Consider the following 22,201-nt stretch of genomic DNA (forward strand, 5'->3'; position numbering starts at 1 on the left):
CTGGTTCCCATTCCAGTCAGTAGTTCTGCTCCTGAAAGCTCAGTAGGACCCAAAGGCTCCTAAAGGGACTTTTTGGTGAATGGCTTTTGTAATTACTTTTAGATTATTTTTCTTGGAAAAGCTGGCGCAATATAAGGTGGCTGGAAAACTGCATGAAATGCAGAAGATGCAAATCTGTGACAGAGGCACAAGTAGAGGCTTATTTGTAAATAACGTCTGGAAATATCTCCTTCATTTTTGAGATCTATATTTGCACAAGTCTTATTCTAGGGATTTTGCCTACTGCAGGAGCCCATGATACACCTATCAATGCTTTTTTCATACAAAGGCATTCAAAAAGAAAAGAAAAAAATAAAAGCACAGGAACCAAATAGCCGTATGATAGAATTTCTTATTTATTTGAACAAATTATATGTCCGGTAAGTAATGTCTGTAAAAACTGAGGGATCTTTCTTGTGGTATGTGTGTATTCCCATGAGGCAGGATCAGAGATGAGGCAGGGGCTAAGGTTTTTGACACCTCCAGGGCAGATGGTGTTAGGGTTTGTGAGGCTGAAAAAGGGTTAACGAGCTGTGGCTTGGGATGTGGATCATATGTACCCATCCCTCCCAAGAGGTCTGCTCTGGATGCTGGATGGAGGGAGCATGTAGACGGGTCAGGCACCAAAACTGCGACCTGCTGCAGGACACAGCTGGTGTTCACCCTCACCGAAGCCCTGAGAGGCATGCTTGTCCAGGCTTAGGCTAAGAACATTTTTGGCCAGGTTTGACTCAAAGCAGAGGCACTGCTAGTCACAAGAATGACTTTACAGGCAGCGTATGCCTGCACCTACATGCTTTGGTGACATCTGAAGAGATGCTCTGATAAAAGTGGACAGCAAAGAGATCTTTTGCTCTTTTTTTTCCCCCATCCTTTCTTTTTTGGCCTTTGCCTCCCTTCTCTTGGAAGGAAATACGAGCAGAGATACACCTCTTGTAGGTAAACACAGTAGGCAGAAGTTACTTTCCCTGATGCTGGGATGGCACCAAAGCTCAGGGGACGAGCAGGAGGCACAATTCCACCGGTAAACTCCCGCAGGATGGCAGGGGGAGGCCAGGCACCGGCTTGTTGGCTGTTGGATGCCAATTTGTCCAAATATTAATGAGCTTGGGATAGCGTGGAAATAAGAGCCTGCAGGGCACTTTGATAGTGACAGCTTTTATGAGTATGTTTTATCATTTGATCATTGATTAGTGGGAGTCCAGGTGGAGTGTTCAGAAAGTCTTCCCAGCAGAGGGAATTTCAACTTTATCGCTGTCTTGGTACACAGCGCTGTGCATTAGGATCAGGTTATTGTGATTTTCATTCTCATTGTTGTTCTTGTCATCATTATTCTTATTTAGGAAAGAGAATGTCTTCCTTTGGGGACATTTCAATAGCCAGTTTCTGTTCCAAGGAGAAGCGTGGAGAGGTGAAAAGCTGAGACTTTGCAGAATAGCAAATTTGGAAACATCTTTAATAAAAAGTGTCAGGGAAAGATCAGTGGGTTTGATGCAAGTAACAAGATTTGCTCCAGCTAAACAACACGCTTTGAATCACCATTTCAAAGTGTGGTTTTATTTTGCTTTGAAATGGGAAATGAGAACGATTCTGCCACTGTTATTTTAATGTTGTTAATTTGATCATCCTGATAATGAAAATTACAGTTTCATTGAAACCCATATTTTCCCATGGAGCACAAGAGCACTTTCTGACTACAAATATTTGCAGGAAGAGAAAATCTGAAAAGCAAAATATGGGCATTATTATGACTCCCAGTACTCTGCGTACAGCTCCTTGAGATGGTGGCAAGTGGAGGGGGACATTTCTGCAAAATATGAAAGCAAGAGGGAAGCAGAAGAGTGAGAATTTCTGTAGGATGCTGTTGTACAGAAAGGCTCTGAGTGCACTCCGTATTTCACATGTATTTTTCACGCGAACCTAGTGCAGGATTCCTGTGACACATCACTTAGAAATGAATGCTTGGTAGAACGACATTGTGGGCAGGTGGGGATCTGCTCTATTCCAATATATCTCCTATATGGTTGCTTCTAAACTTATCACTACAAGCTCTCAGCATCTCCCCAGTAATGTATTAGCCAACATAAATAGCTTCTGTTTTCTGTTATGCATCTGTTCTGTCATTCTCTCCCCAGCAGAAAGGAGCAAGTGCAGGGGTGTATTTTGTTTTTGTAGAGGTTTTGGGTTGTTTATTTCAGTTTTGTTTTGGGAAGGAGTAGGGGAAATTTGTCTGGAGGCTTGTGGTGGGTTTTGTTGGGTTTTTTTCCCCAGAGCACACTTGTTTTAAGTGCATATGCCACTATGTATTTATCATAAAAAAACCTGTAGGATCAAAACCGCAGACACATCATTCAGCACAGTGGGTGGTGAGCTTTGTAGCAACTCCTTGCTCTTGTAAATGTGCATTCCTCCGTCTCAGACCAGTCCCCAGGGAACTTCGGTCCCCCACAGAGACAAAAATTTGCTTTTGAAGGAAAGTGGTGTCCTTTTTAAGGACAGTCTTACTAGCCAGAACTTTAATCAAGCTTTTAAGTATGCTGGTCACAACTTACCAAGCACTTTAAATACACACTCTGAATTGGATGACCTGTAGCTGGTCCAGACAGAGCGTAGCTGCGGGTTATGTGCTCACAGCCTCTCCTCCCGAGGAGTAAGGCTACTGGACATGAGGTCGACCGGTGTCCTTGAAGCTCTGAAGCCTTCATGTCTAGGCATAGACTGGCTGAGTGTGACAAAGGCCAGGCAGCCACCAGTCATGGAGAGTCCCAGCCAGAGCTGGTGGCAATCTGTGCTGTGCCTTTCCATGCTGCGATATGAGCACGAGCAAGGAACTCATCCCTCCTGAGCCGTGAATGGAATGGCTGGACCGCAGGTACATAGCTTCAGCCAAGGGAGGCTGTGAGCTCCTGAGCATTTCCCACCGGGATGTGCAGTCCCCCTTCTGCACATCACTGAGCAGTGTCCCCACTGGATGTGGTTCAGTCACTACTACACGGACAAACTTGTCCTGGTTGAGGTGAGATGGTCCCTGTCACTGCCCTTAAAGGCCGTGCTTTCAGAGTACTGGCTGATACACAGCAGGATGGGGGAGAAGCAACATCTTGGAGCTGTGAGTAGTTTCATGCACATAGTAATGGGCAGAAATCAGTGAAGTCTGAAACGGGCCATAAACCATTAGGCTCTGCAAAGTGCCACCTTAACTTCAGAAAACAGTCATGAAATTGCAAAAGCACTCATTAAATGTGAAATACAGACCCAGGAAAGAGATTCTTAGAGCAGGCATCGGAGGTAATAAATATCCCGCAGCCAATAGTGAGAGCTTGCAGCAAGAGAAATGTGAAGTAAATATGACTCACATTGTACCATTTTTCAGAAATGTAATTTGATAAATTGTCTTCAGAGCTTAAAATAACCCCAGTGTATAGCAGCTGTGGAGAGTGGGACCTCGCTATCACCCAGCACGTTGCTGCCATTCCTCTCTCAGGATGGACCTGAAACCTTTGAGGGGACCAAGGGGACGTCTGGGCTTCCCAACCTCCTCTGCAGCAAAACAAGGCATCTGAATTTTTCATTTTCCCCACCATTTTCTACAAAATAAATTATTTGATTGTTGTGAAAAGGATAAAATACCAGGGAGCAAAACACAGATTTCTCTTGTCAGCCTCCTAGCCCGATCTTCTATTTTTTGTTATCGCAAAATGTGTTGCTTCATATGGTTTGAGCCCAAAAGAGATTTCCTGTGTATTGGAGACTATTCAATTTAATCCAGTTACTCTTCCTGTGACTCAGAAAACTTATGTTTGACTAAAATGAAATACATTTGGCTAAAATAGATCTTCCAGAAAGGCATTTATCCTTCCTTTGAAGGTACCATGAGATAGAATATACACAGTTTCTCTCAGCTGAGCGACTGTAGGAGTCTTGTCCCCACTGGAGTTTGACAGGAGGGTAAATGTCACACAGTATCACCATCCTTTGTGCCCTGCAGAGGAAAATTGAACAGAGATCTCCAGAAAGAAACCCAGCTTCATGGGGCTTCTCTTTATACTGTGTTGTGGAACCAAAACACATATATTTTGGATTCAGATCAAAACATACCGTGTTCAGTCACATCATGACATAAAAGAGTATCATGTCATGATACCGGGACACCACATCTTGAAATTGCTTATGATAATCTGCACGATCGAGAACAGAGCTGGAGATGCCCTGGTCAACCTGTGCTGGAATTGAAATGATGGATGAAGGTTTCATCGCAGCCTGCATCTGGGAGAGCCAGATTTGAGAGGGGACATTTCGAGAGCATCAGCAGGGATGCAGGAGCAGGAGATTCTGTGCTGGTCTGTGCAAGGTGCCACAGGGGACCACTGCTGGGAAAGGGCTGGGCCACACCAGGGTGCCCTAAAGACTGTGGGTGTTTACTGTGTGCAAGGAGACATGGCACAAGATACAATCCACCCTTCAGCTGGCTCGGGATAAGGAGTTAAATGGGTCTTAACTTGCCTGCAGAGTCCGGAGCTGGAGCCCGTGCAGGGTGCAGTGGCACGTGGCAAGTAGTGACCCCTGGCTGTCAGGGGGATGCTGCTTAGGGAGGTTTCCACAGAGATGATGAATGAATGCGCCCCGAGGTGGGAAGGAGAGAGAGAAATGCTGGCTGCCATCCAGTCAATAGATACGATCTATTATTTATGGGCATTTTGTGGACATCGTTATTTGGTTTTAGTGGTGTGGAAACAGTGCGCTCTGGCTGATCTATGCAGTGTGCAGCCGCTTGTATTTCACTGCACTCCTTTGCAGGCTTTCTGTTGCACTCAATCATGGCAGTTTGTCTGTGGAAGAGCAAGTACGGTGTTTGTTATCTACCTGTAATTAATGCTGAGCATTTTCTTCCGCTATTTTTCCTGTTTATTTACATTTCTTTTTAGATCAATTGAAAAATTCACAGGAGACTTCAGCCACAGAGCTGGTGGAAATAACAGCAAAATCACTCCACAAGTTGTTGAGGGTTTTTTTCCTAAACTAGCCTCTAGGGACCTTGAAAAATAGCAGCACTTTTAAATTTCATCAAGATGTTCCTAGTACTGAAAGATTTTATCTGGTTTTAGACAAGACCTAAATCAGAAATTGGTTAGGACAAAAATTTCCTTTTTCTTAGAGAGGTTTGATTTGGGTTGTTTCAAGGGAATTATTTCTGTTCTGTTCTTTTTTTAACTTACATTTGCAGGGCACTTACTTATTTTGCTAAAAATTTAGATTTAGGGAAATTAGAACCAGCTGCATTTAGCAATTAAAAGGATTTTAATTCCTTCCTGAAATGAAGGCTGAGCCTCGGTGTTTATTTGGCGACTCTTCTTGATTTCAGTAGGCTCGTCTGACACTTCAAACATCTGCCTGTCTTTCTGGCCTGATGCACAGTGCTGCTGTTGTCCTTGTGGTACCCGTTACAACCTTAAACGGGACTTAACGTGTCCAGGAGATCACTGGAGAGCTCTGCAAGCTCTCCCAAGGCAGGAGTCCCACGGGCAGTGAGGAAAGATTTATGCTTTTTTTTTTCCCTCACCCTGTTTGCACAGGAGGGTCTGGGGGTGATGGAGTGGAGCTTGCTGGCAGGGCTGGCTGAAGCCTCTCTGGGGACGTGGGAGATGGTGTCCTTGCTTCTACAGACCAGGTTGCTGACTGCCAGCCGGAATCGCTGCACAGCCTGGAGGGAAAGGGCATATTTTTTGCAATGAAAGAAGAAGCAGTTTGTCGTTTCCTTGGGGAGCACGTGCAACCTGCAGCTCATGCTGGGGCTCCCCTGGGGGACAAGGCAGCCAAGCCAGGCCGGGATCCAGGCTGGTTCAGCATCCCTAACTCCTCTAACATGGGGTGAATCCAGGAGGCTTAGAGGCTTGTCTATGGGGACAAAGCTCAGGATCATTTATTTTTGGCAGTTTGCTTCAATGGGTGAGCTGAGGTTAGTCTTTAAGAATAACAGTAAAAAATCAGGATTTCAACTTCTGGCAAAGCTATCTCTCTTTTTATAAGTGTATCAAATGATTTTGCAATTATCTCTACCTGGCAGAGTTAATTATGTCCAGGGAGAGGAAATTCAGGTTGCAGGGTAACAGCAGTACTTGCAAATCACCAGGAACTGATGACCACACTTATTTCTGAAACGCACTTAACCAGGGAAAGTGAGTCACCAGAGGAGCAGCTTGATAAATTGCACAATATCTAACTAAACAGTCCCCTTTGGAGTTTGCGCACTTCCATGGCAACCAAAATGTGGCAGCCAGGGGAAAATGGAAATTCTTTTTAAAAAAGTCATTCTTGCTATCCCCTTTTTCATTTGGAAAAATGCTGAAGGATGCTGAGGACTCAGAAGAAGGAAATAACCAACTGAGAAAATACTGTTGGGAAAATGCAATTTCATCTGTAAAGGAAAAGTAAGTCTTTTGAATTTCCACACGCTGCCATCTGAAAATTTCTAAATGCTGCAGAGGTAATGAATATTTACTCCATTGATCTGGTAGCCACTTCCTCAGGATGGTTTCCCTGTCAGGCACACCTAGTCACTCTTCCACAGCTCTGACTTCAGGCCTTTGCCACTGAGGTTTCTGGGGGACAGCAAGAAATTTGCTGAAAGTCCCTCCACTGAGTGACAGATTTACTAATCGTCCCACCAGCTGTGTTTGAAGAAGTCAAACACTTGATCCAAAAGCAGATTTATTAAGCTAAAAATACATTTGCAATCTTTTTCTTCAGGCCTAGGTAAATGCTTCTCATATTTTTGATTGAAAAGAAGGTTAAAAATAGCGGTGGGGCAGTGCATTGCCCAGTTTCTTAATCTATTGGGAAGTTTTATTAGGGCTTCTCTGACATGGAAATGGCACGCTTGTGTTTCTCATGCTGTGCACTGGCTCAGGATCACGAGCAGCACTAAGATTTGTAGGGGTGCCTCTGAGATTTATAGCCTTCTCCGTGACTCCGGCAGGAGACCCTCTGAGGCTCCAGGAACTCCCTATTCTGCTGTACTCTGACTTGCCGATTTTCAATCAGTTAGAGAAACACGTTTTCTCTTTTCATTTTCTTCCCTCTTGCTAACCTGTTATCCCTGAGCAGTCAGCTCAGCTGGGGTCTGACATCCTCCGAGCTGCAGTCAGGACTGCGCATGGTTGTGTCTTCCTAATAGCTAGGTTGATTGCCAAGTGTTTTTGTCAAAGAATAAGGGTTGTGAGGAGCTGAATGACCTCCGTCTCCCTGAAGAGGTGTCCTCTGCAAGGCTGCCTGTCACACGCTGCTTTAATGTTGGCACTCCAGAAAAATATTGTAGCTAAGATGGGAAGCCCTGAGCATGTTTTCACAGGGAAGCCTTGCTTAAATAACCCTTCCATATGCTGTACATCACTTTTATCAGCACTAAGATATCATGTGCACGCTCTCCGGGTACACAGTCGAACGAACATTGAATTTCACAATTCAGATTGTTCTGGCTCACAACACATAGAGCATCCACTGCTGCTCTTTGCTAGTTTAACCCTCAGAGCTGGCCAAAACCTCATGCCCTTCCACTGGGTTCAGAGTACTTCTATTGTTCCACTGGAGTTTGGGATTTTTTCGTACTTGTTCTGCTTTTGTCCCAGATTTCATCCCAACTACTTGTTCTGGTAACTGGGCAAGCCCCGTGCCCCCTCTTCACAAGAAGTTCAGAGATGTGTATATACAGGGAGCAATGTCCATTGTAACAGCCCAAAACAGTGAGCAGGTGAAGACAAATGTATTGCAATGTGGTAGAGATGCTAGGTTATTCATTGTGAAAAGCTTAATAAAGCCAAGTGATTGGGAAAAGCAAAATGTGGGTCATGCTAAGAAATAGGGGCAAAAGCCTTGCTGTGCTTGGATGGAGTCTGGAGCTGGGGGAGGCAGGGCATGGAGTCACCTCAGAAGTTCTTCATGCTGGTGTCTTGGTCTTCCTTCCATTTTCACTTGGGTAGGAGGACCCAACGTCAGCTAGGGACCACCTGGTTCATATCATCAAATGGTAGGAAAGGGCCTGCAGCTGGTGCACACACCCCTTCCTTTAAGCAGCCACATATTTTATGGCATTCAATCTGTTTAATAAAATCATCCAGTAATTCTGATTATTACCTACCCAGAAGAGTTGCTGCTTACCCTTAGATCCAAAGGCTAAGCAGCAATAATCCAATCATGGTAATCATAACTTACTACTTTGATCTTCAGATAAAAGAGTCTATAGAAGTGCAAAAGTGTTACATCACCGTTATTTGGACTACTTCAAAGCATGTTATATACCCTAATGAAATCTCCCAACACACTCTGACGAGAAGTAATAGGAGGCAAATGTGTGAACAGGAAAGGAGTAGAAAGGAAGAGGGGAGAAGAGGAGTTCTTCTATGGTGAAAGGCAAAAGCAGCAAAAATAAGGACCTGTACGCTGTGGCCAGGTGTGAGATGTGAAGAAGGGTCTACGAGGGCCCAGCTGCAGGAGGCAAGTGCATGGGAAACTTTCCCACAGGAGGAATTTTCTCCTCTCTCATTTCTTGAAGCTCTCACTAAGAAGCAAGATCTCAGGCTGCAGGGAGGCAAACAGAGGGAGGGGGCAGCTTTTCATCGCAGCAGTGCTTCCAAAGCCTTAAAAAATTTAAAAAAATCACCACGTGGATCTTAGCAGGTGAAATAGGGGCAGCAGAAACACTAAACATGTTTCTCCCTCACAGTTTGAGAGTTTTAATATTAAAAGACTCCTGTGCACATAAAGCTCTTCTAAAAAACACTGGCTAGGGAAACCAGACTCATTCCTCACCATTCCTACAAGGGAGACGGTATGCCCTTGTAGAAAAAAGAAAGGCTCAAAAGTGAAAATGGTGAAAATGTAACTTGTACAGTCTTGATGAGGGATCACATTTTAAATCGAAAATGAGAGAGAAAAAGAAGGGAATATTTGGGAACATTGCTCAGAGCGAAAATCTTCCAGCACAGAAAACACTCCTCTCCCAGAAAAGGCTTTTCTCTCATCATATCGGGAAATCTGACAAAAGACAGAGGAAAAAAAAAACAGAAAAGAAAAAAAAAACACCAAGGCAAGGCACCCTGGAAGAAGTCTGAACTAAGTTATTGCAACATTGCCCAGAAGTCTCAGGAAAGGAGCTCTAAATTGTGAGTACATGTTGATGGGGTCATGGATCTTGGAAAAATGGAGAACCGGTAGCATATAATCCAAAAAATATTAAATCTTTAGGAAAAATAAAGCTTTCTTATCAAGCAGACTTTGAAGAAGAGACTGCGGGAGAGCATATAAAATCTAGCAACACAGCAAAGGACATTAGCACAATAGGCTGTTGTTTAAAAAGAAGGATGAGTGCTGTTAAATTTGGGGCCACCTGAGGTTGAGGAAGTTCCTGAGTAATGAATCTCCTGGGGCGCTCCAGTGAGTGCTTCTGACAAAATGTTATGCTTGTCACCTTGTGAGTTTTTCTCAGCAAAGTGAACAAATGTCACCAAAGTGAGAGAAATACATGAAGAGCTTTTTTTACAGTTAAATTTCTGCTCAGAGGCATGGCGAGAGTCAGGAGTTTTCTTCCTTGTAGCAAAAGCTGGCAAAACTGCAGGAGAGGGATGACTTTGCCTTTCACCAGAGCTGCCAAGCAGCCCAAAGTGACCACGTGTTTCTCAGCAAGCATCTATCTAAACACTCATCCCTTAAACTACCCTGGTTTGCAACTTGGAAAGGCATGCTGTGCCTTGCACTTAAGAGGATGACAGTGTGTTTCTTCGGATTTGTCTGTTTTGCCTTTCAACCATACTTTTATTTTTTCTTAGGGTTCCACTTCATCCCTCTATCCTAACCCTTTCTTTATGATGCTTTTAGCAGCCCTCTGGAAGAGCTTGGTGTATTACCCTGCAGTTTTAGGGATAAGCACCTCCTTTCAGGAGCCAGTTCTGACTGCTCAGGGATGGTGGCTCCCTTGGGCGAAGGGCATACCTCAGCTCTGCTCCGTAGGAGTGGTTTTATACCATGGGTGGTATATGGGTCCTGCTGAAGTTGAGGAGAGCTGGTTGCTCATGTCAGTCCATGTTTGGCACCTAGTGCTTCCAACACCATCATTGTTAGCTTAGTAGGTGGGTTGTGTTGGTTGCATATCAGCAGGCTGCGTTTTGCGTCCATTGAGGACCACAGGAGAGCGCAAGTTGCAGGCTGCTACTGAGTACATAAATTAACCCCTGTACAGCTGGGCCTATTTGATGCTGCCTCTGCCTGCTGGGATTGTGTCTCAGGAAGGGAAAGTGGACGAAGCTGCAACTCAGGAAAATTCCACCTGGTGACCAACACTTCTAGCCACCCACCCAGGCGAAGTTCATAAACGTGATTCATCTTCTTCTCCCACAGCTGGGAACTGAATTAGAGAGATGAAGCAAGCTAACGTGGATCCCATAAAGTGGCAGGGCTTCTCGAGAAACAAAAAAAAGAGCTCCTGGATGCTACTCCTCTGGCTTGGCCATTAGGTACCCGTTCCCTGTCAAAATTCTAAGTGAGTGTCTTGAAAACAACACGTAGCTGCTCCATGTAGTGGTGCTTATGCTTAGCACTGCAGCAATCCAAACTCCGATGACTGGAGAACCACAAGTGGCATGATGCATTTCTGACTAAGCAGGAAAACTCATTTTAGAAAGAGGTTTTGCCCATTAAAGGGAAATTGAAGAAAGAAGCGCCAACATATTCTGCAAAAGAAGAGATGAAACGGTGGGAGAGGGACCACGTACTGCTGTCCAAGGCCATTAGCTCAGGCAGAAAGAAACAGTAAATAAGCTATGACTTATAATTAAAGCCCTACAGATACACATCCTTCCTTTGAATCTGGGAGATTCTGCATATTTGCAGACATGTTCAGTCATTGCAATATTTACATAGCAAGTGATCCCAAGGCGTCTTCTTGAAAGGACTTCTGCTGGGATTCTGTAATCCATTTTGCCTGAGAACATGAGAAAGAACAGATCTGCAGCCCATAGATGGAAGTTAAGAAGCTCTCAAATTTTTTCCTTCTGGTTTTGGTTGTTGGTTTTTGGTTTTTTTTTTGAAACAAAAATTGGTAAAAAGAAAAACAAGAGACAGCCAGCATGGGACTCCCAGTACCTTCACCCTCAGCTTGCTTACCCTGTCTCACTGGGTGATGTTACTCACGGGGATCATCTGTTACCTCTGCAGAAAAGTTGTGAGGGGAGCTGAAGAATGAATTTGTACCACTGGGAGAGGTAAATGAGAATGTCAATAAAAAACGTTCTTTCTTCTGTGTTTCTAAGGGCACTCTTCACACTCCATGTTAAAGCTCAGCACTGCAGCTGGGACTCTTGTACCAGGAGGTAGGGTTCAATAATAAGTAAGCGCAAACTAATAATGGCAAGGAAATTAATAATACAGCATGGACAGAGAAACAGGCATTGTAATCACTCAGATTTGATGACACTTAGCAGCTCATTCAAAACTACCCGTGGCATAGCAGAGCGTAAGAGGATAAGAGCTTTGCAGCATGTGCGTGATGGATGCACCCAGAGCCGTTCGCAGCTCCACAACCCCACGCTAAGTTTGTTCTTCTATCTATGACTATTCACAGACTTTTCAAGCAAATGTGGGGTTCACATCAGGGTCAGAGATAAAATTGTGAGACCGATCGTGCCAGATGGTCTGTGACACACAGAAAAAGCAAAGCTCATTTACATTGACAGAGTTTAATGTTGAAGATTTGTTTAAAATAAGAACAAAACTGGAGCAAAATGTTTGCAACTAATCCACTACACAGATAGACCCATGAAACTATCTAGAGTCAGTATCAAATTAGCAGAGTAGTGTCGGGGATCAGAGGGTCTGTGTGGGTAGAAGACCAAAAGTGGATTTGACCCACAATCAGTAGAACAAGCATATAAGAGCTTTTCTTTCAACAGTTTTGCATTAATTCATTCAGTGACAAATATGTCAGTTGACTAAGTGAGCCTTTATTAGAATTGAATTTAACAGTAAATCTGGGAAATCCTCCCAAAGCAGCAATGGCTTTAGAATCCCAGATCTGCACTTCTAATTAAAACACTGTCACTTTAGGTGTAATTCTCCATAAGAAATGGATTTGCAGAGCAGGAAGGGAGAAGTGGGAGAGAGCTGAGATGGTGCTTGAACAGTTTTCCAATGAGGTTTCCTTTGTATATTTTCTGATGATCATAATGTTTTTTGCAAAAGTGTATTATGCTCTTCTAATAAGACGGCAAAGCAGAGGCAAACTCCTGTCGTCTTTTCCTACCTTCCATAAGGGATAAGATCAAAGAGCAAATTGTTTGATCAAGGATTGCATTTTGTTTTCAGAAATAAGAGATTATAGCTGTACAATTTTCTGTTTTTCTGTGAAGAATCCATCAATGCTAAGGCTGGAACATTTAAAAAAAATCACTTCACGGGAACAAAGGGAAGTTACAACTCTTTTGTGTTTTCTACTGGCAAAATGCAGTTGCTTTTCAAGAAGAGCTAAAAGGAATAAACCATCTAAGTAAGAAAATCAAAATTATTATTTTCAGCTTGGTCATCTGCAATTTTTCCACTAGACAGGTATAAAATAGCACATTCCAGAATTATCTTTTAAATTATACACATAGTAGTTAAGAGTTTAATGTCTTATAAAAACTGAAAGAAAATTATTTCCAATGAGAAAGCAGAAACAAAATAGTTTACCATGTTAAAATTATACCTTTTAGCCTTTCAGAAATGAAACATCAAGAACATCAAGTAACAGAAAAATGCAAATCTTGGGCAGACCCAAACCAACCATTTTTGGAATGCTACTTTCAGAGGACATTTGCAACCATTATCTTTTCATTCTGATTGAAAATATTAAGGTTTCATTTACAATTTCAGAATTTTTCACGGTGCTGAAATTCTGGTTCCTAGCCAGCTCTAATGTTGAGTAGATTGTGCACCACGGATAATGAGGGCACGGTATTTACTCGTTACTCCTGCAAGGGTAATGTTGGAAAGGAGAGCCCCATTCTTCCCACTGTTCTGGGAGGGGCAGGCAGGACCCCAAGTCAGGGAGAGGAAGCAGGAGGGGAGTGTGATTTTAACCAGCACAGGTAGGGCTAGAAGAAGAAAGCAAGACATCTTAGTCTGGATTGTGTAGGAAGGAAGAGTGTAGGTGCAGAAGGAATAATACAGGTTGAAAAACATACAGTGTAGTCTGTCTAGCTATTCCATCCCTTTCTGCATCCTGGAATTAGCCATCCATTAAACCCTCTTTCACTGTTGTCCTTGCTTATTTTATTCTGTTTTGGTTGTGGGTTGTTCTTTTGGGGTTTTTTTTAGTTCCTTCTATTCACAAGTATTGCTATGATAATGAATGTGAATAAATCCAGAGGTCAAACAGACAAATCCAAGCATCCAAATCTTAGCATATCTTTAAAGTACTAACCAGTGTGCTCTGTATCACCTTAGCTCTGCAGAGGACTGAGTCACTTGTTTCCACACAGCGGAGAGCTGATTGCCTTCATGTTATGCTTGAACGGGTATGGGGACATGTAAATTCTCCATGCAAGAGGATTTAAATCCCATACTGCCCATTAGTGAAGAGAAATGAACCTAAGCTGGGGCTTAAGCTGCAGAACATTTGTTAGTCAAGGGGAAGGTCATTTCCCGTTATCTAGCTGTGGAGTGAGATTTTCAAAATCTCAAAGTGACTTCAAAGTACAAGGTATATCTACTCCTCTGTGACTGCTCTTACTAGAGCATAAACGTAACTCCAAGTCTCACTGGCTTTTGACCAGGCTTTTAGCTCCCTAGTGTTGAAGTCACTTTTAGAAATGGGACATTATCTCCTAAATTACAAAGGCACTTTTGCAAATGTGTCCCGTGATGGTAGCATTGCTGCTCTCCTGCTTGGTCTACAGAAGTAACAGAACAAGATAGTAATGGATATTGTCTTTCCGACCACTTGCAGTGATGAGCAGTAACAGGCATTGGCTCAAAATCTAAATAGGCAATATGGTTATCCAGAGAAACTGTACTTGTGCTGTTTAACCTGTGTTTACTGCCCTTGAGCTCTGGCCGTGTCACATGGGATCGCATCTGCTTGTGTGATGGTTCATCATGACTATTATCATATTTTTTATTGTATTGCATTAGCCTCCAAGAACCTTCAGCACTGGCCAGCGGCTGGGTGTGTTAGATGCTACACAACCACGGAGCAAAGGGACGATGCCCTGTAGAGCCCATATGCTGTGTCTTTCCAGCAGCTTAGATTCACAGCTTCTAGCTCTAAGTCTACCTAGCAATGAGGGCAAACATTGCCCTGTAGCAGCGTCTGCAGCAAAACATCATACAGACGAAGCCCTAGCCATGCTGGCAGTCACAGCAAGTTGTTTATCTCCTCTTGTCTCCTCCACGGTCTAGGAGAGTGAGCACTCACCTCCTCACAGTATCTCACATCATGAGGAGACATGACCAGCACCAGCAGCAGGCACAGCCCAGATGAGACTGGTGCCTCATACAGGTGCGCATCCCGTCCCGTCTGACTCCCGTGGGAAGGCAGCTACAGCCCCCTGTCCTGCTTTCCCCAGACCTCCTTGCTACCTCCCGGTCTCAATAACCCCTAGTTACTTTTTCATGCTGTCGATGCCAGGTGCGGAGCCGGGAAGCGTAAGCCATCTGCAGCTGACAGCAGGCAGCCCCCTGGGATACGCCAGTAATGAACATCACCAGGATGTCGAGGGTCTAGAGGCAGGAATCCGGCTCACTGCCGCTGAAGGGATTGAAACAAGTCTCAGAAATATCCCAGCTTCGTCAGGAAGGAAAGGCTGTATAATTTGCAGCTGGAAATGAATGTGATTATTTGCCATGCAAATGGATTTTGCTAGCTCAAAGTGGCCTTCATCAGCAGAGATTGTTGTATTTGACATTATCTGGTTACTCTTGCTTAATGCTTCTGTGCCTTTTCTGAGCGCTTCCTTCCCTGAGCACACATCACCCAGACTAATTAGAGACAGGTATTTTTTTCCCTCTTCCCCATCAATCTGAAGACATGCGAGCTGAATCCATAGCTACCTCCCTCCCCAATCCCTCTCCAAATATGAGACAAAAGGTAAAGTTGTTTGTGCTGACAGTCCTTCAGGCTGAATATTCTCCGCAGATAGGAAGCACAATGGTCGCATTTATGTCACCTAACTTGAGCTACTTAAAAATCAGCTGTTTAGTCCAACCTAGTCATCTTAGTTCCTTCAAAATTCAGTAGGAGGGGGTGGGGTGTGGAAGGACCTCCTCCCAACCTGAGACAGATGGGGTGAATCATCCCTGGAGGTCCCTAGCCATCTCCAGAGGTTTTTTTGGTGAGCATATCTCTCTTAGAGACTTAAAAATAGAGTAGAACAGTGCCCATGTGCCTGCCTTTCCCACAGCATCCAGCACTCCCTCAACATACCCCTGATCCCCCTCTCTGGCTGGCAGTGATGGGGAGGCATAAAAAATAATCTGGGATGAGGGACCATCAGCCTGCTCAGCCACGTTGCTGCAGTTGCCAGTGAAGGAGGAGGTTTGCGTGACAGTGCAGGATGGGGTAACCAGCACACAGCTTATGGTTGGAAACCATGCCAGTGGGCTGTAGAGCTGGAAAGAATATTCTTTGTCATATCCTTCTTGGGGTTTAAGATCTGGATGATTAAGAAAAGAATTTGTGAACTCTCTATAGTACTACCTTGGAGATGGGTCCTGTAGACTTTCCTGAAAGACCTTGAAAGGTGAATCCTTCAAAGTCATTCATGGAGCTTGTGTTTAGGGTGAGATGGACTTCGCTGCACAGTTTCAGAAAAGTCCATAGAAGAAGAAATCAGAGGGAAGGGCAGAGGCTGTGCTCCAAAATGAGTCCCCTGTGCAGAGGAAAACCCAGTCCATCTCTAACCAGAGCAGTCCTTTCAGTCATAGCTGTAAAATGCACTGCTTGTCCCTTCCGTAATCACTTGCAGTCATGTTTCCTGCAGTTTCTCTCTGCCACGGTGAAAGCTGCTGTGATCACTCTCCAGGAGCATGGGGCTGTCCACACATGTGGTGGGATGGATCTTATTTCCACATATTCAAACACGTGCTTTCTGCTCTGCCCCACGCGCCGCACACATGTGAGCTCAGCCGCTGCGCCTGCTTGCTGCCGGCAAGTGATCTCAAGGAGTTTTGTCTAAAGAGATTTCAGGGTGGGTTGATCTAAACGGGGAGATGACGTGATGTCTGCAGGAGCAGCTCCCCTCACACCAGCAGCGTTTAAAACCAGACTGGACAAACTGGGAAGGTGTAACCTAGATAAGTCATGCAGCTGGTGGGCTGTGTGGGTTTCCGACAGTATTATATCCAACTTTCCAGTTCTAATTTCAGGGATTAGCAGGGCGTGTTATTTCCCTCGACGGAGTGACAGAGCAATCAGGTTTGTTTGTCAAGTTGTGTTAAACCACAGTGAACCATAGCAGCTGGACCCAGGGCTTCAGGCAGACCTGGACACGGCATGGCACACACTCTCATGAGCTGATCCAGTGCCCTTAGTTGAACTGGGATATCTCTGTTACCATCCAATAAATCACGTTTCTGTGGAGTGGCTCACGTCAGCAGGAAGGCAATGCTGAGTCATGGTCCTCCACAAGGAAATAAATGGTGTTTCTCACAGGCAGGTGAGTCAGGCTTCATGAAATAGCACTGTAAGCTACCTTCTGTCTGGACAGTGCTCCGTATCTAGAGAAGGAACATATAAATAATTCAGACAGAATGCGTGAATACTGGCATCACGCTAAAATTATCTTCCACTCTTAAAATTGTTTGAAAATATTTTAATATAAATTACTGCCTGCTTGACTTAATTTTCCTCTATAGATATACAGTGGTTACAGATAATTGGCTATTTGATTGTAGCGAGTGCACCTAGATTTTAAGGCATTATTATGAACATCTTGTCTAACCACCTGCTGAATACAAACCAGATAATGTCAGCAGGCAAATTGTTCGTTAAGGCCATAGATCCTCTCTGAGCTTCATTATGTCTTAGAAAAACACCGAGGTTTGGTTTTTAAACTTCAGATGATGGAGGAGCTGACCTAGTGATCCCAGCTGGTCTGTATATCTGGTCTGGCTCCATGCTGGTGCTCCTTCCCACCGGGGGTACTTAGCACAACACAGACAGACCTCGTCAGAGCTGCTGTTTGGATGGGCATTGCCCTGCCCAGCTAACTGCCTCATAGTTGTCTCCGTGTCTTATTATTAATATTATTACCTACTCTGAAAGGAATTGAAAAGCAAAGCAAATTCCATCAGCTAATTGTTAATTTATTTTTCACTGTAAATTTTTTATCCCCCCTTTAATTATATTGACACTTTGAAAAGCAGATCAAGAACTGAGGTAGGCTTTTGGCTTCCCTGAAAGCAGCTGGAGAACGTGACTTGGGGTAAATGCCAGAGTAAATGATGGGCCGGCAAGAGTGAGCTGCGCCTTTTGGACCTTCACACTCCTCCTGTTTGACTCTCCTCTCTGTGTCCAGGTCTCTCTCTGGCCGCATAGTCGGTGGCGTCTGGTGGTTCTTCACCTTGATCATCATATCCTCCTACACAGCTAACCTGGCTGCCTTCCTCACTGTGGAAAGGATGGTTTCTCCCATCGAGAGTGCAGAGGACTTGGCCAAGCAGACGGAAATCGCCTATGGGACCTTGGAAGCTGGCTCCACTAAAGAATTTTTTAGGGTAAAAAGGAAACTTTAATGCAAATATTTTGATTAGCTCCTTGTTTGACAAGTCCTCCAGGCCCATCCTCTCTCATCCTTAGCCCAGATCTGGTTTTTTTCTCTCGCTTCTCCTTACCTTGCTAGGACCTGCTGAGCTTGTCCTTAGAACAGCAGAAACTCAGTTTCCAGTGCCACTCAGAATGCTGGCAGTGTCTCCAGCACATGATATTCTGTGATTGTAAACACAAATATGGAATATCCGTGTGCTTCCCCACATTATCAAGGACCTACCCTGAGCAACTCCAAAAGAAACCATCTCATGATTTCTGGCTTGGTTTGCCCTTTGCTTATCAGCAAAATCACTTGCCATACACAAATACATGGCAGAAACCAGGGGTTGATCTGGGCTCTGGTGCAGAAATGCCAGGAGGTTCGTTAACATCCCATTACCCCTTTTGCCTTCCATGGCCCATCTGATATGTGAGTATGTGTTCAGTCCAAGCTGGAAATCTCAGCTGGCACCAAACCTCTGCTCATGCTTCTGTTGGGTTTGTGCTGTCCTACACAGCGATCCAAAATAGCAGTGTTCGAGAAGATGTGGACATACATGAAGTCAGCCGAACCCTCCGTTTTTGTGAGGACAACAGAAGAGGGGATGATCCGGGTGAGGAAGTCGAAAGGGAAGTATGCCTACCTCTTGGAGTCCACGATGAATGAGTACATCGAGCAGCGGAAGCCCTGCGACACCATGAAGGTGGGAGGTAACTTGGACTCCAAAGGCTATGGCATTGCAACGCCAAAGGGGTCTGCACTGAGGTAAGTAGCTTGGATTCATTTCTTTTGCCAGACTACCTGGCAAATCAATGTATGCACACAGTTCAATCTCCATTGCCATGTTAATCACAAAAGCTTGGGGCAAGGAGGTGGGGGAGGCGAAGGATAAGGGGTATGAAACCTCAGCGTGATGTGCAAAGGAGTAAAATGGCCAGCTCCCATGGAGCAGCAATGGGAACATCTCACTGTTCAAGCCCTGCATTTGGAAACGATCCTGGCTGATCCACTTACCATGACTGTGTCTGCTGTACCAGGTGGTGGCAGGGGGCTGCTGTGGTGTAACCATTGGTTTCACAGAGCATTATCCAGAAGGGACGCTCATCCTGTGCCATGTGAACTGCACAGCTTTGCAGAGTATGGTATTACCCTGGCTTGGATCCATGCTTGCAGAGGGAGTTCTCACGGGGAAAACGTTTTGGTTTTTTCCTCAAATGCAATGCTATTTGGAAGGGGTAGGCAGCCAGTTTTGAAAAAGCCCTGCAAAAGGTGCACATTTTTATTCACTGAGTCAATTCAGATCCTGCCAAGCACCAAATTTATGGCAAGTCCAAAGGGGCACAAATCCTGCATTTCTGAGCCCAGAGCTGCTGCTGCCACATGCCTTTGCCTACTGTCATGTGAAATGTCTTCAGAGACCTTCCGTCAAAAAGAAGAATCTTTTAAAAGTACAGACCCAGACCTGAGTGAAGAGCAGAGCTTGGGCACTGCACACACCCATGCTCCTGGATGCGAGCTGGTCCCCTGCAAAGTGTCTCCCACAAACTGACCTGCCCAGTCCAGCATTACCACGATCTGCAAACTGGGGTGGTGACCTGAGACACATCAGAGGTCTGGCTCCTTTTGGCAGCAGCCATGCAAGTTCCTCACGTTACAATCCTGAGGAATGTGAGTTGCAGGAATTTAGTGGGACTAGTAAATCCGCAGAAGCCATAGCTTTGATTACTCAACTCATTTAGTTGTTTATTGAACAGATACTAATTAAAATATTTTGACCAAAATCATATGTGTGGCTTTATACTTGCTTGCTAACATAACGCAAGGCAGAGGCATTTCATCCATGCTCTCTGGGTTACTAGAAACCATCTGATCATTTGCTGATGCATCTGTCTGGTCACACAGCTTCTGAGCCAAAGCCAGCCCAGAGGATCAAAGATGTCTCAACTACTGCTAGATGAAGCCCAAGGATTTTGATTTCTGCATTTATTAAGTCAGCACAAATTATATAAAAAGCACTTCCCATATTGGCAGTATCTTTAGAGAAGCTCATGAGCGCAGTGCAGGTGATCCAGCAGGCAATTCTTGCAACCAGCGTGGTTCAGGCTCTGAAATGACTCGGGACCCTCCAAATGAAGGTGGATGTATTCTCACAGCTTTGAGACATTTTCTGTTGCACTCTCTCCGATGTTTGTTTTCTGTCTTGCAAATATGGAAATTAGGATACAGGGCTGATTCCATTTATTTATTTATTTAAACATTCTTGTATCCTAATTTTGATACTATAAAAACAAACAAACAGGAACATCCTACCTGTCTTGTAATTGCTGGCACGTGAAGGAGCCACTTGTCATACTTCTAAGAAAAATAAACAACTGAAAAGAAAACCACATCAATCACTTCAATTTTGCAGCTCCAAACATCCCTCTGCAAGGCATGATTCAAAAAATTCCTAACTTTTTTTTCTGTTTCCTCTTTTTCATCCCAGCTGCATGTAGAACAAATTTCTTATGGGCCTAATGGCAAAGGAGTACTGCTTGATTTTCCATCTGATGGTGTTTCTTTGGAACAGTTGCTGTCAGTTTTTGTCCCATTATGTTTGTTTTGTTCCTGTTCTTTTAATCGTTTGAATCTCAGTAGTTCCCTACAGTCATTGTGTAGTGTCTGTTTTCCCCTTGGGGTCCTGCACGTGAGAGGTTGCCCCGAGCCAGGTGACATTCAGGAGGCACCTGTATAGCACAGCCAGCCTGTCTCTTAGGTTTCATCTTCACTCGCTTCCATCCACAAAGTACAAGCTTTGAGCCAAGTTTATCTTAAATCAGGAGTGTTTTAGAAGCTGGGCTGCATTTTGATTTTTGCTGCAACCTGTCCCCTTTGTAGCTAGAGCAGTTTTCCTGTGTTTGGGAGAGCTAATTAGGAAAGGATCCTAGAAAGATCCTAAACGAGAGTTCACCATTGTTTTTCTTGTTTCTACATGGGAACACAATGCCAAGGTATTGCCACAAATGAATGAAAACAAGGTTAAAAATCCAGAAATAATTCTACATGTTGCAACAGGTGCAAACATCCCTCCCAAGCCATCAGTTAGGTCTCTTGGGCTGCTGAAAGGGCTTGCTTCTTCCTCCTAGCTGAATCGAGCTTTGAATGTTTTTTGGCCTCCAGATGTTAAAATCTAGTTGCATTTAGGCATAGCTGAGAAGGTCAACGATGGGAGGGTAGAAATTACACCTTTCAACACCAGCTAGTTCAAGGTGTGATCCTGTCTGACATCAGAGAGTCACACAGCTGCAAAACCCATCCATTTACCTGGCAGGAGTTCTTCTCCACTGTTGGACAAGTGATCAAAAAGAGGGTACAAATCGAAATTATCCAAAACAGAGGAAAGGAAACCCAAGATATCCCATGTGAGTCTGAACTCAAGGAATAGTGAGGTTTCTGAAGTGGAGATCTGGAAGGGCAAGCTCTTCAGAGCGGCCATACTGACTTAAAAGTTCCCTGAAATACAAGTCTGTTTGCCTAGAGTCTGTAAATAAACACAAATTGTTCCCTGTTAAAAACCCACCTTCTTTCAGGACACCAGACCTCTCAGCCTTTCATCAAATACACTCGAGATGAAGTGCAATTTGTTCTGTGTACTCCCCATGAGCTGAAGAGAGAGAGACAATTAACTGAAATGAAGCTTCCTAGGAAAGATAACACATAATGCTTAGCACATGGCCCCAAAAATCATATGGCTGATACTGTGCCCAGGGAAACTGCAAGGCATTTACTTTGTTAACACCTTGTACCCACATAGAAGCTGCAATGTATTTTGGCTCATTAGTTAACTAATCTTTTGCAGATGGTTCAGACATCCGAGCGCTAATTAACCTGTATTCTGTTTTAGAAGACAGAAATAATTATGATTTACTTAGTGTCAAATTATTTCTGGAGCTATACTCACATGTTTCCATTGGCTTTAAATGCAACCCAAGTTAGACTCCGACCACAGTAATGTTACAGTAAAAAAGGGAAAATATTCAGCCATCTTCAAATCTATACCTTCGCCTTCTCTTGGACTGGTAGCAAGTTTCACTGCATCTGGATTTTGCTTTTTGAAGGCTGGATTCTGCCTGACGGAGGCTCCCAGTCCTTGTGAAGGCATCAGTGCTCGAATGGGATCCCAACAGGCAGAGCCACCGTGGGCTCTTGGAGGTCAGCACGTCCCTCTTGCTCACCACCAGACTTTTTTAGAATTGCAATATAAGAAAATAGCCCCCGTGGTGCTGATTTCTTGGCGTGGTACAGTGCTGTGTGCATGATGGGAGCTGCAAGGTCCTTTGCCTTTTTCAAGATCAGTTTTATTGATATGCAGAGTCTGTTGATGGACAGTTCAGCCCTCCATCTCTTCCATG

At 44.3% G+C, this 22,201-nt stretch overlaps 1 protein-coding gene across 2 annotated transcripts in view; it reads left to right on the plus strand.

The window, feature by feature from the left end:
• GRIA1 (glutamate ionotropic receptor AMPA type subunit 1) overlaps positions 1–22,201 on the plus strand; it is a 125,525-nt gene that overhangs the window by 88,261 nt on the left and 15,063 nt on the right. For both annotated transcript variants that reach the window (XM_037398345.1, XM_037398346.1), the window contains exons 12-13: positions 17,580–17,778; positions 18,328–18,575. In XM_037398345.1, coding sequence (XP_037254242.1) covers positions 17,580–17,778; positions 18,328–18,575 — 447 coding nt within the window. The remainder of the gene's footprint in view (positions 1–17,579; positions 17,779–18,327; positions 18,576–22,201) is intronic.

The sequence above is a fragment of the Falco rusticolus genome, chromosome 8 (assembly GCF_015220075.1).
Source record: "Falco rusticolus isolate bFalRus1 chromosome 8, bFalRus1.pri, whole genome shotgun sequence".
Classification (NCBI taxonomy): Eukaryota; Metazoa; Chordata; class Aves; order Falconiformes; family Falconidae; genus Falco; species Falco rusticolus.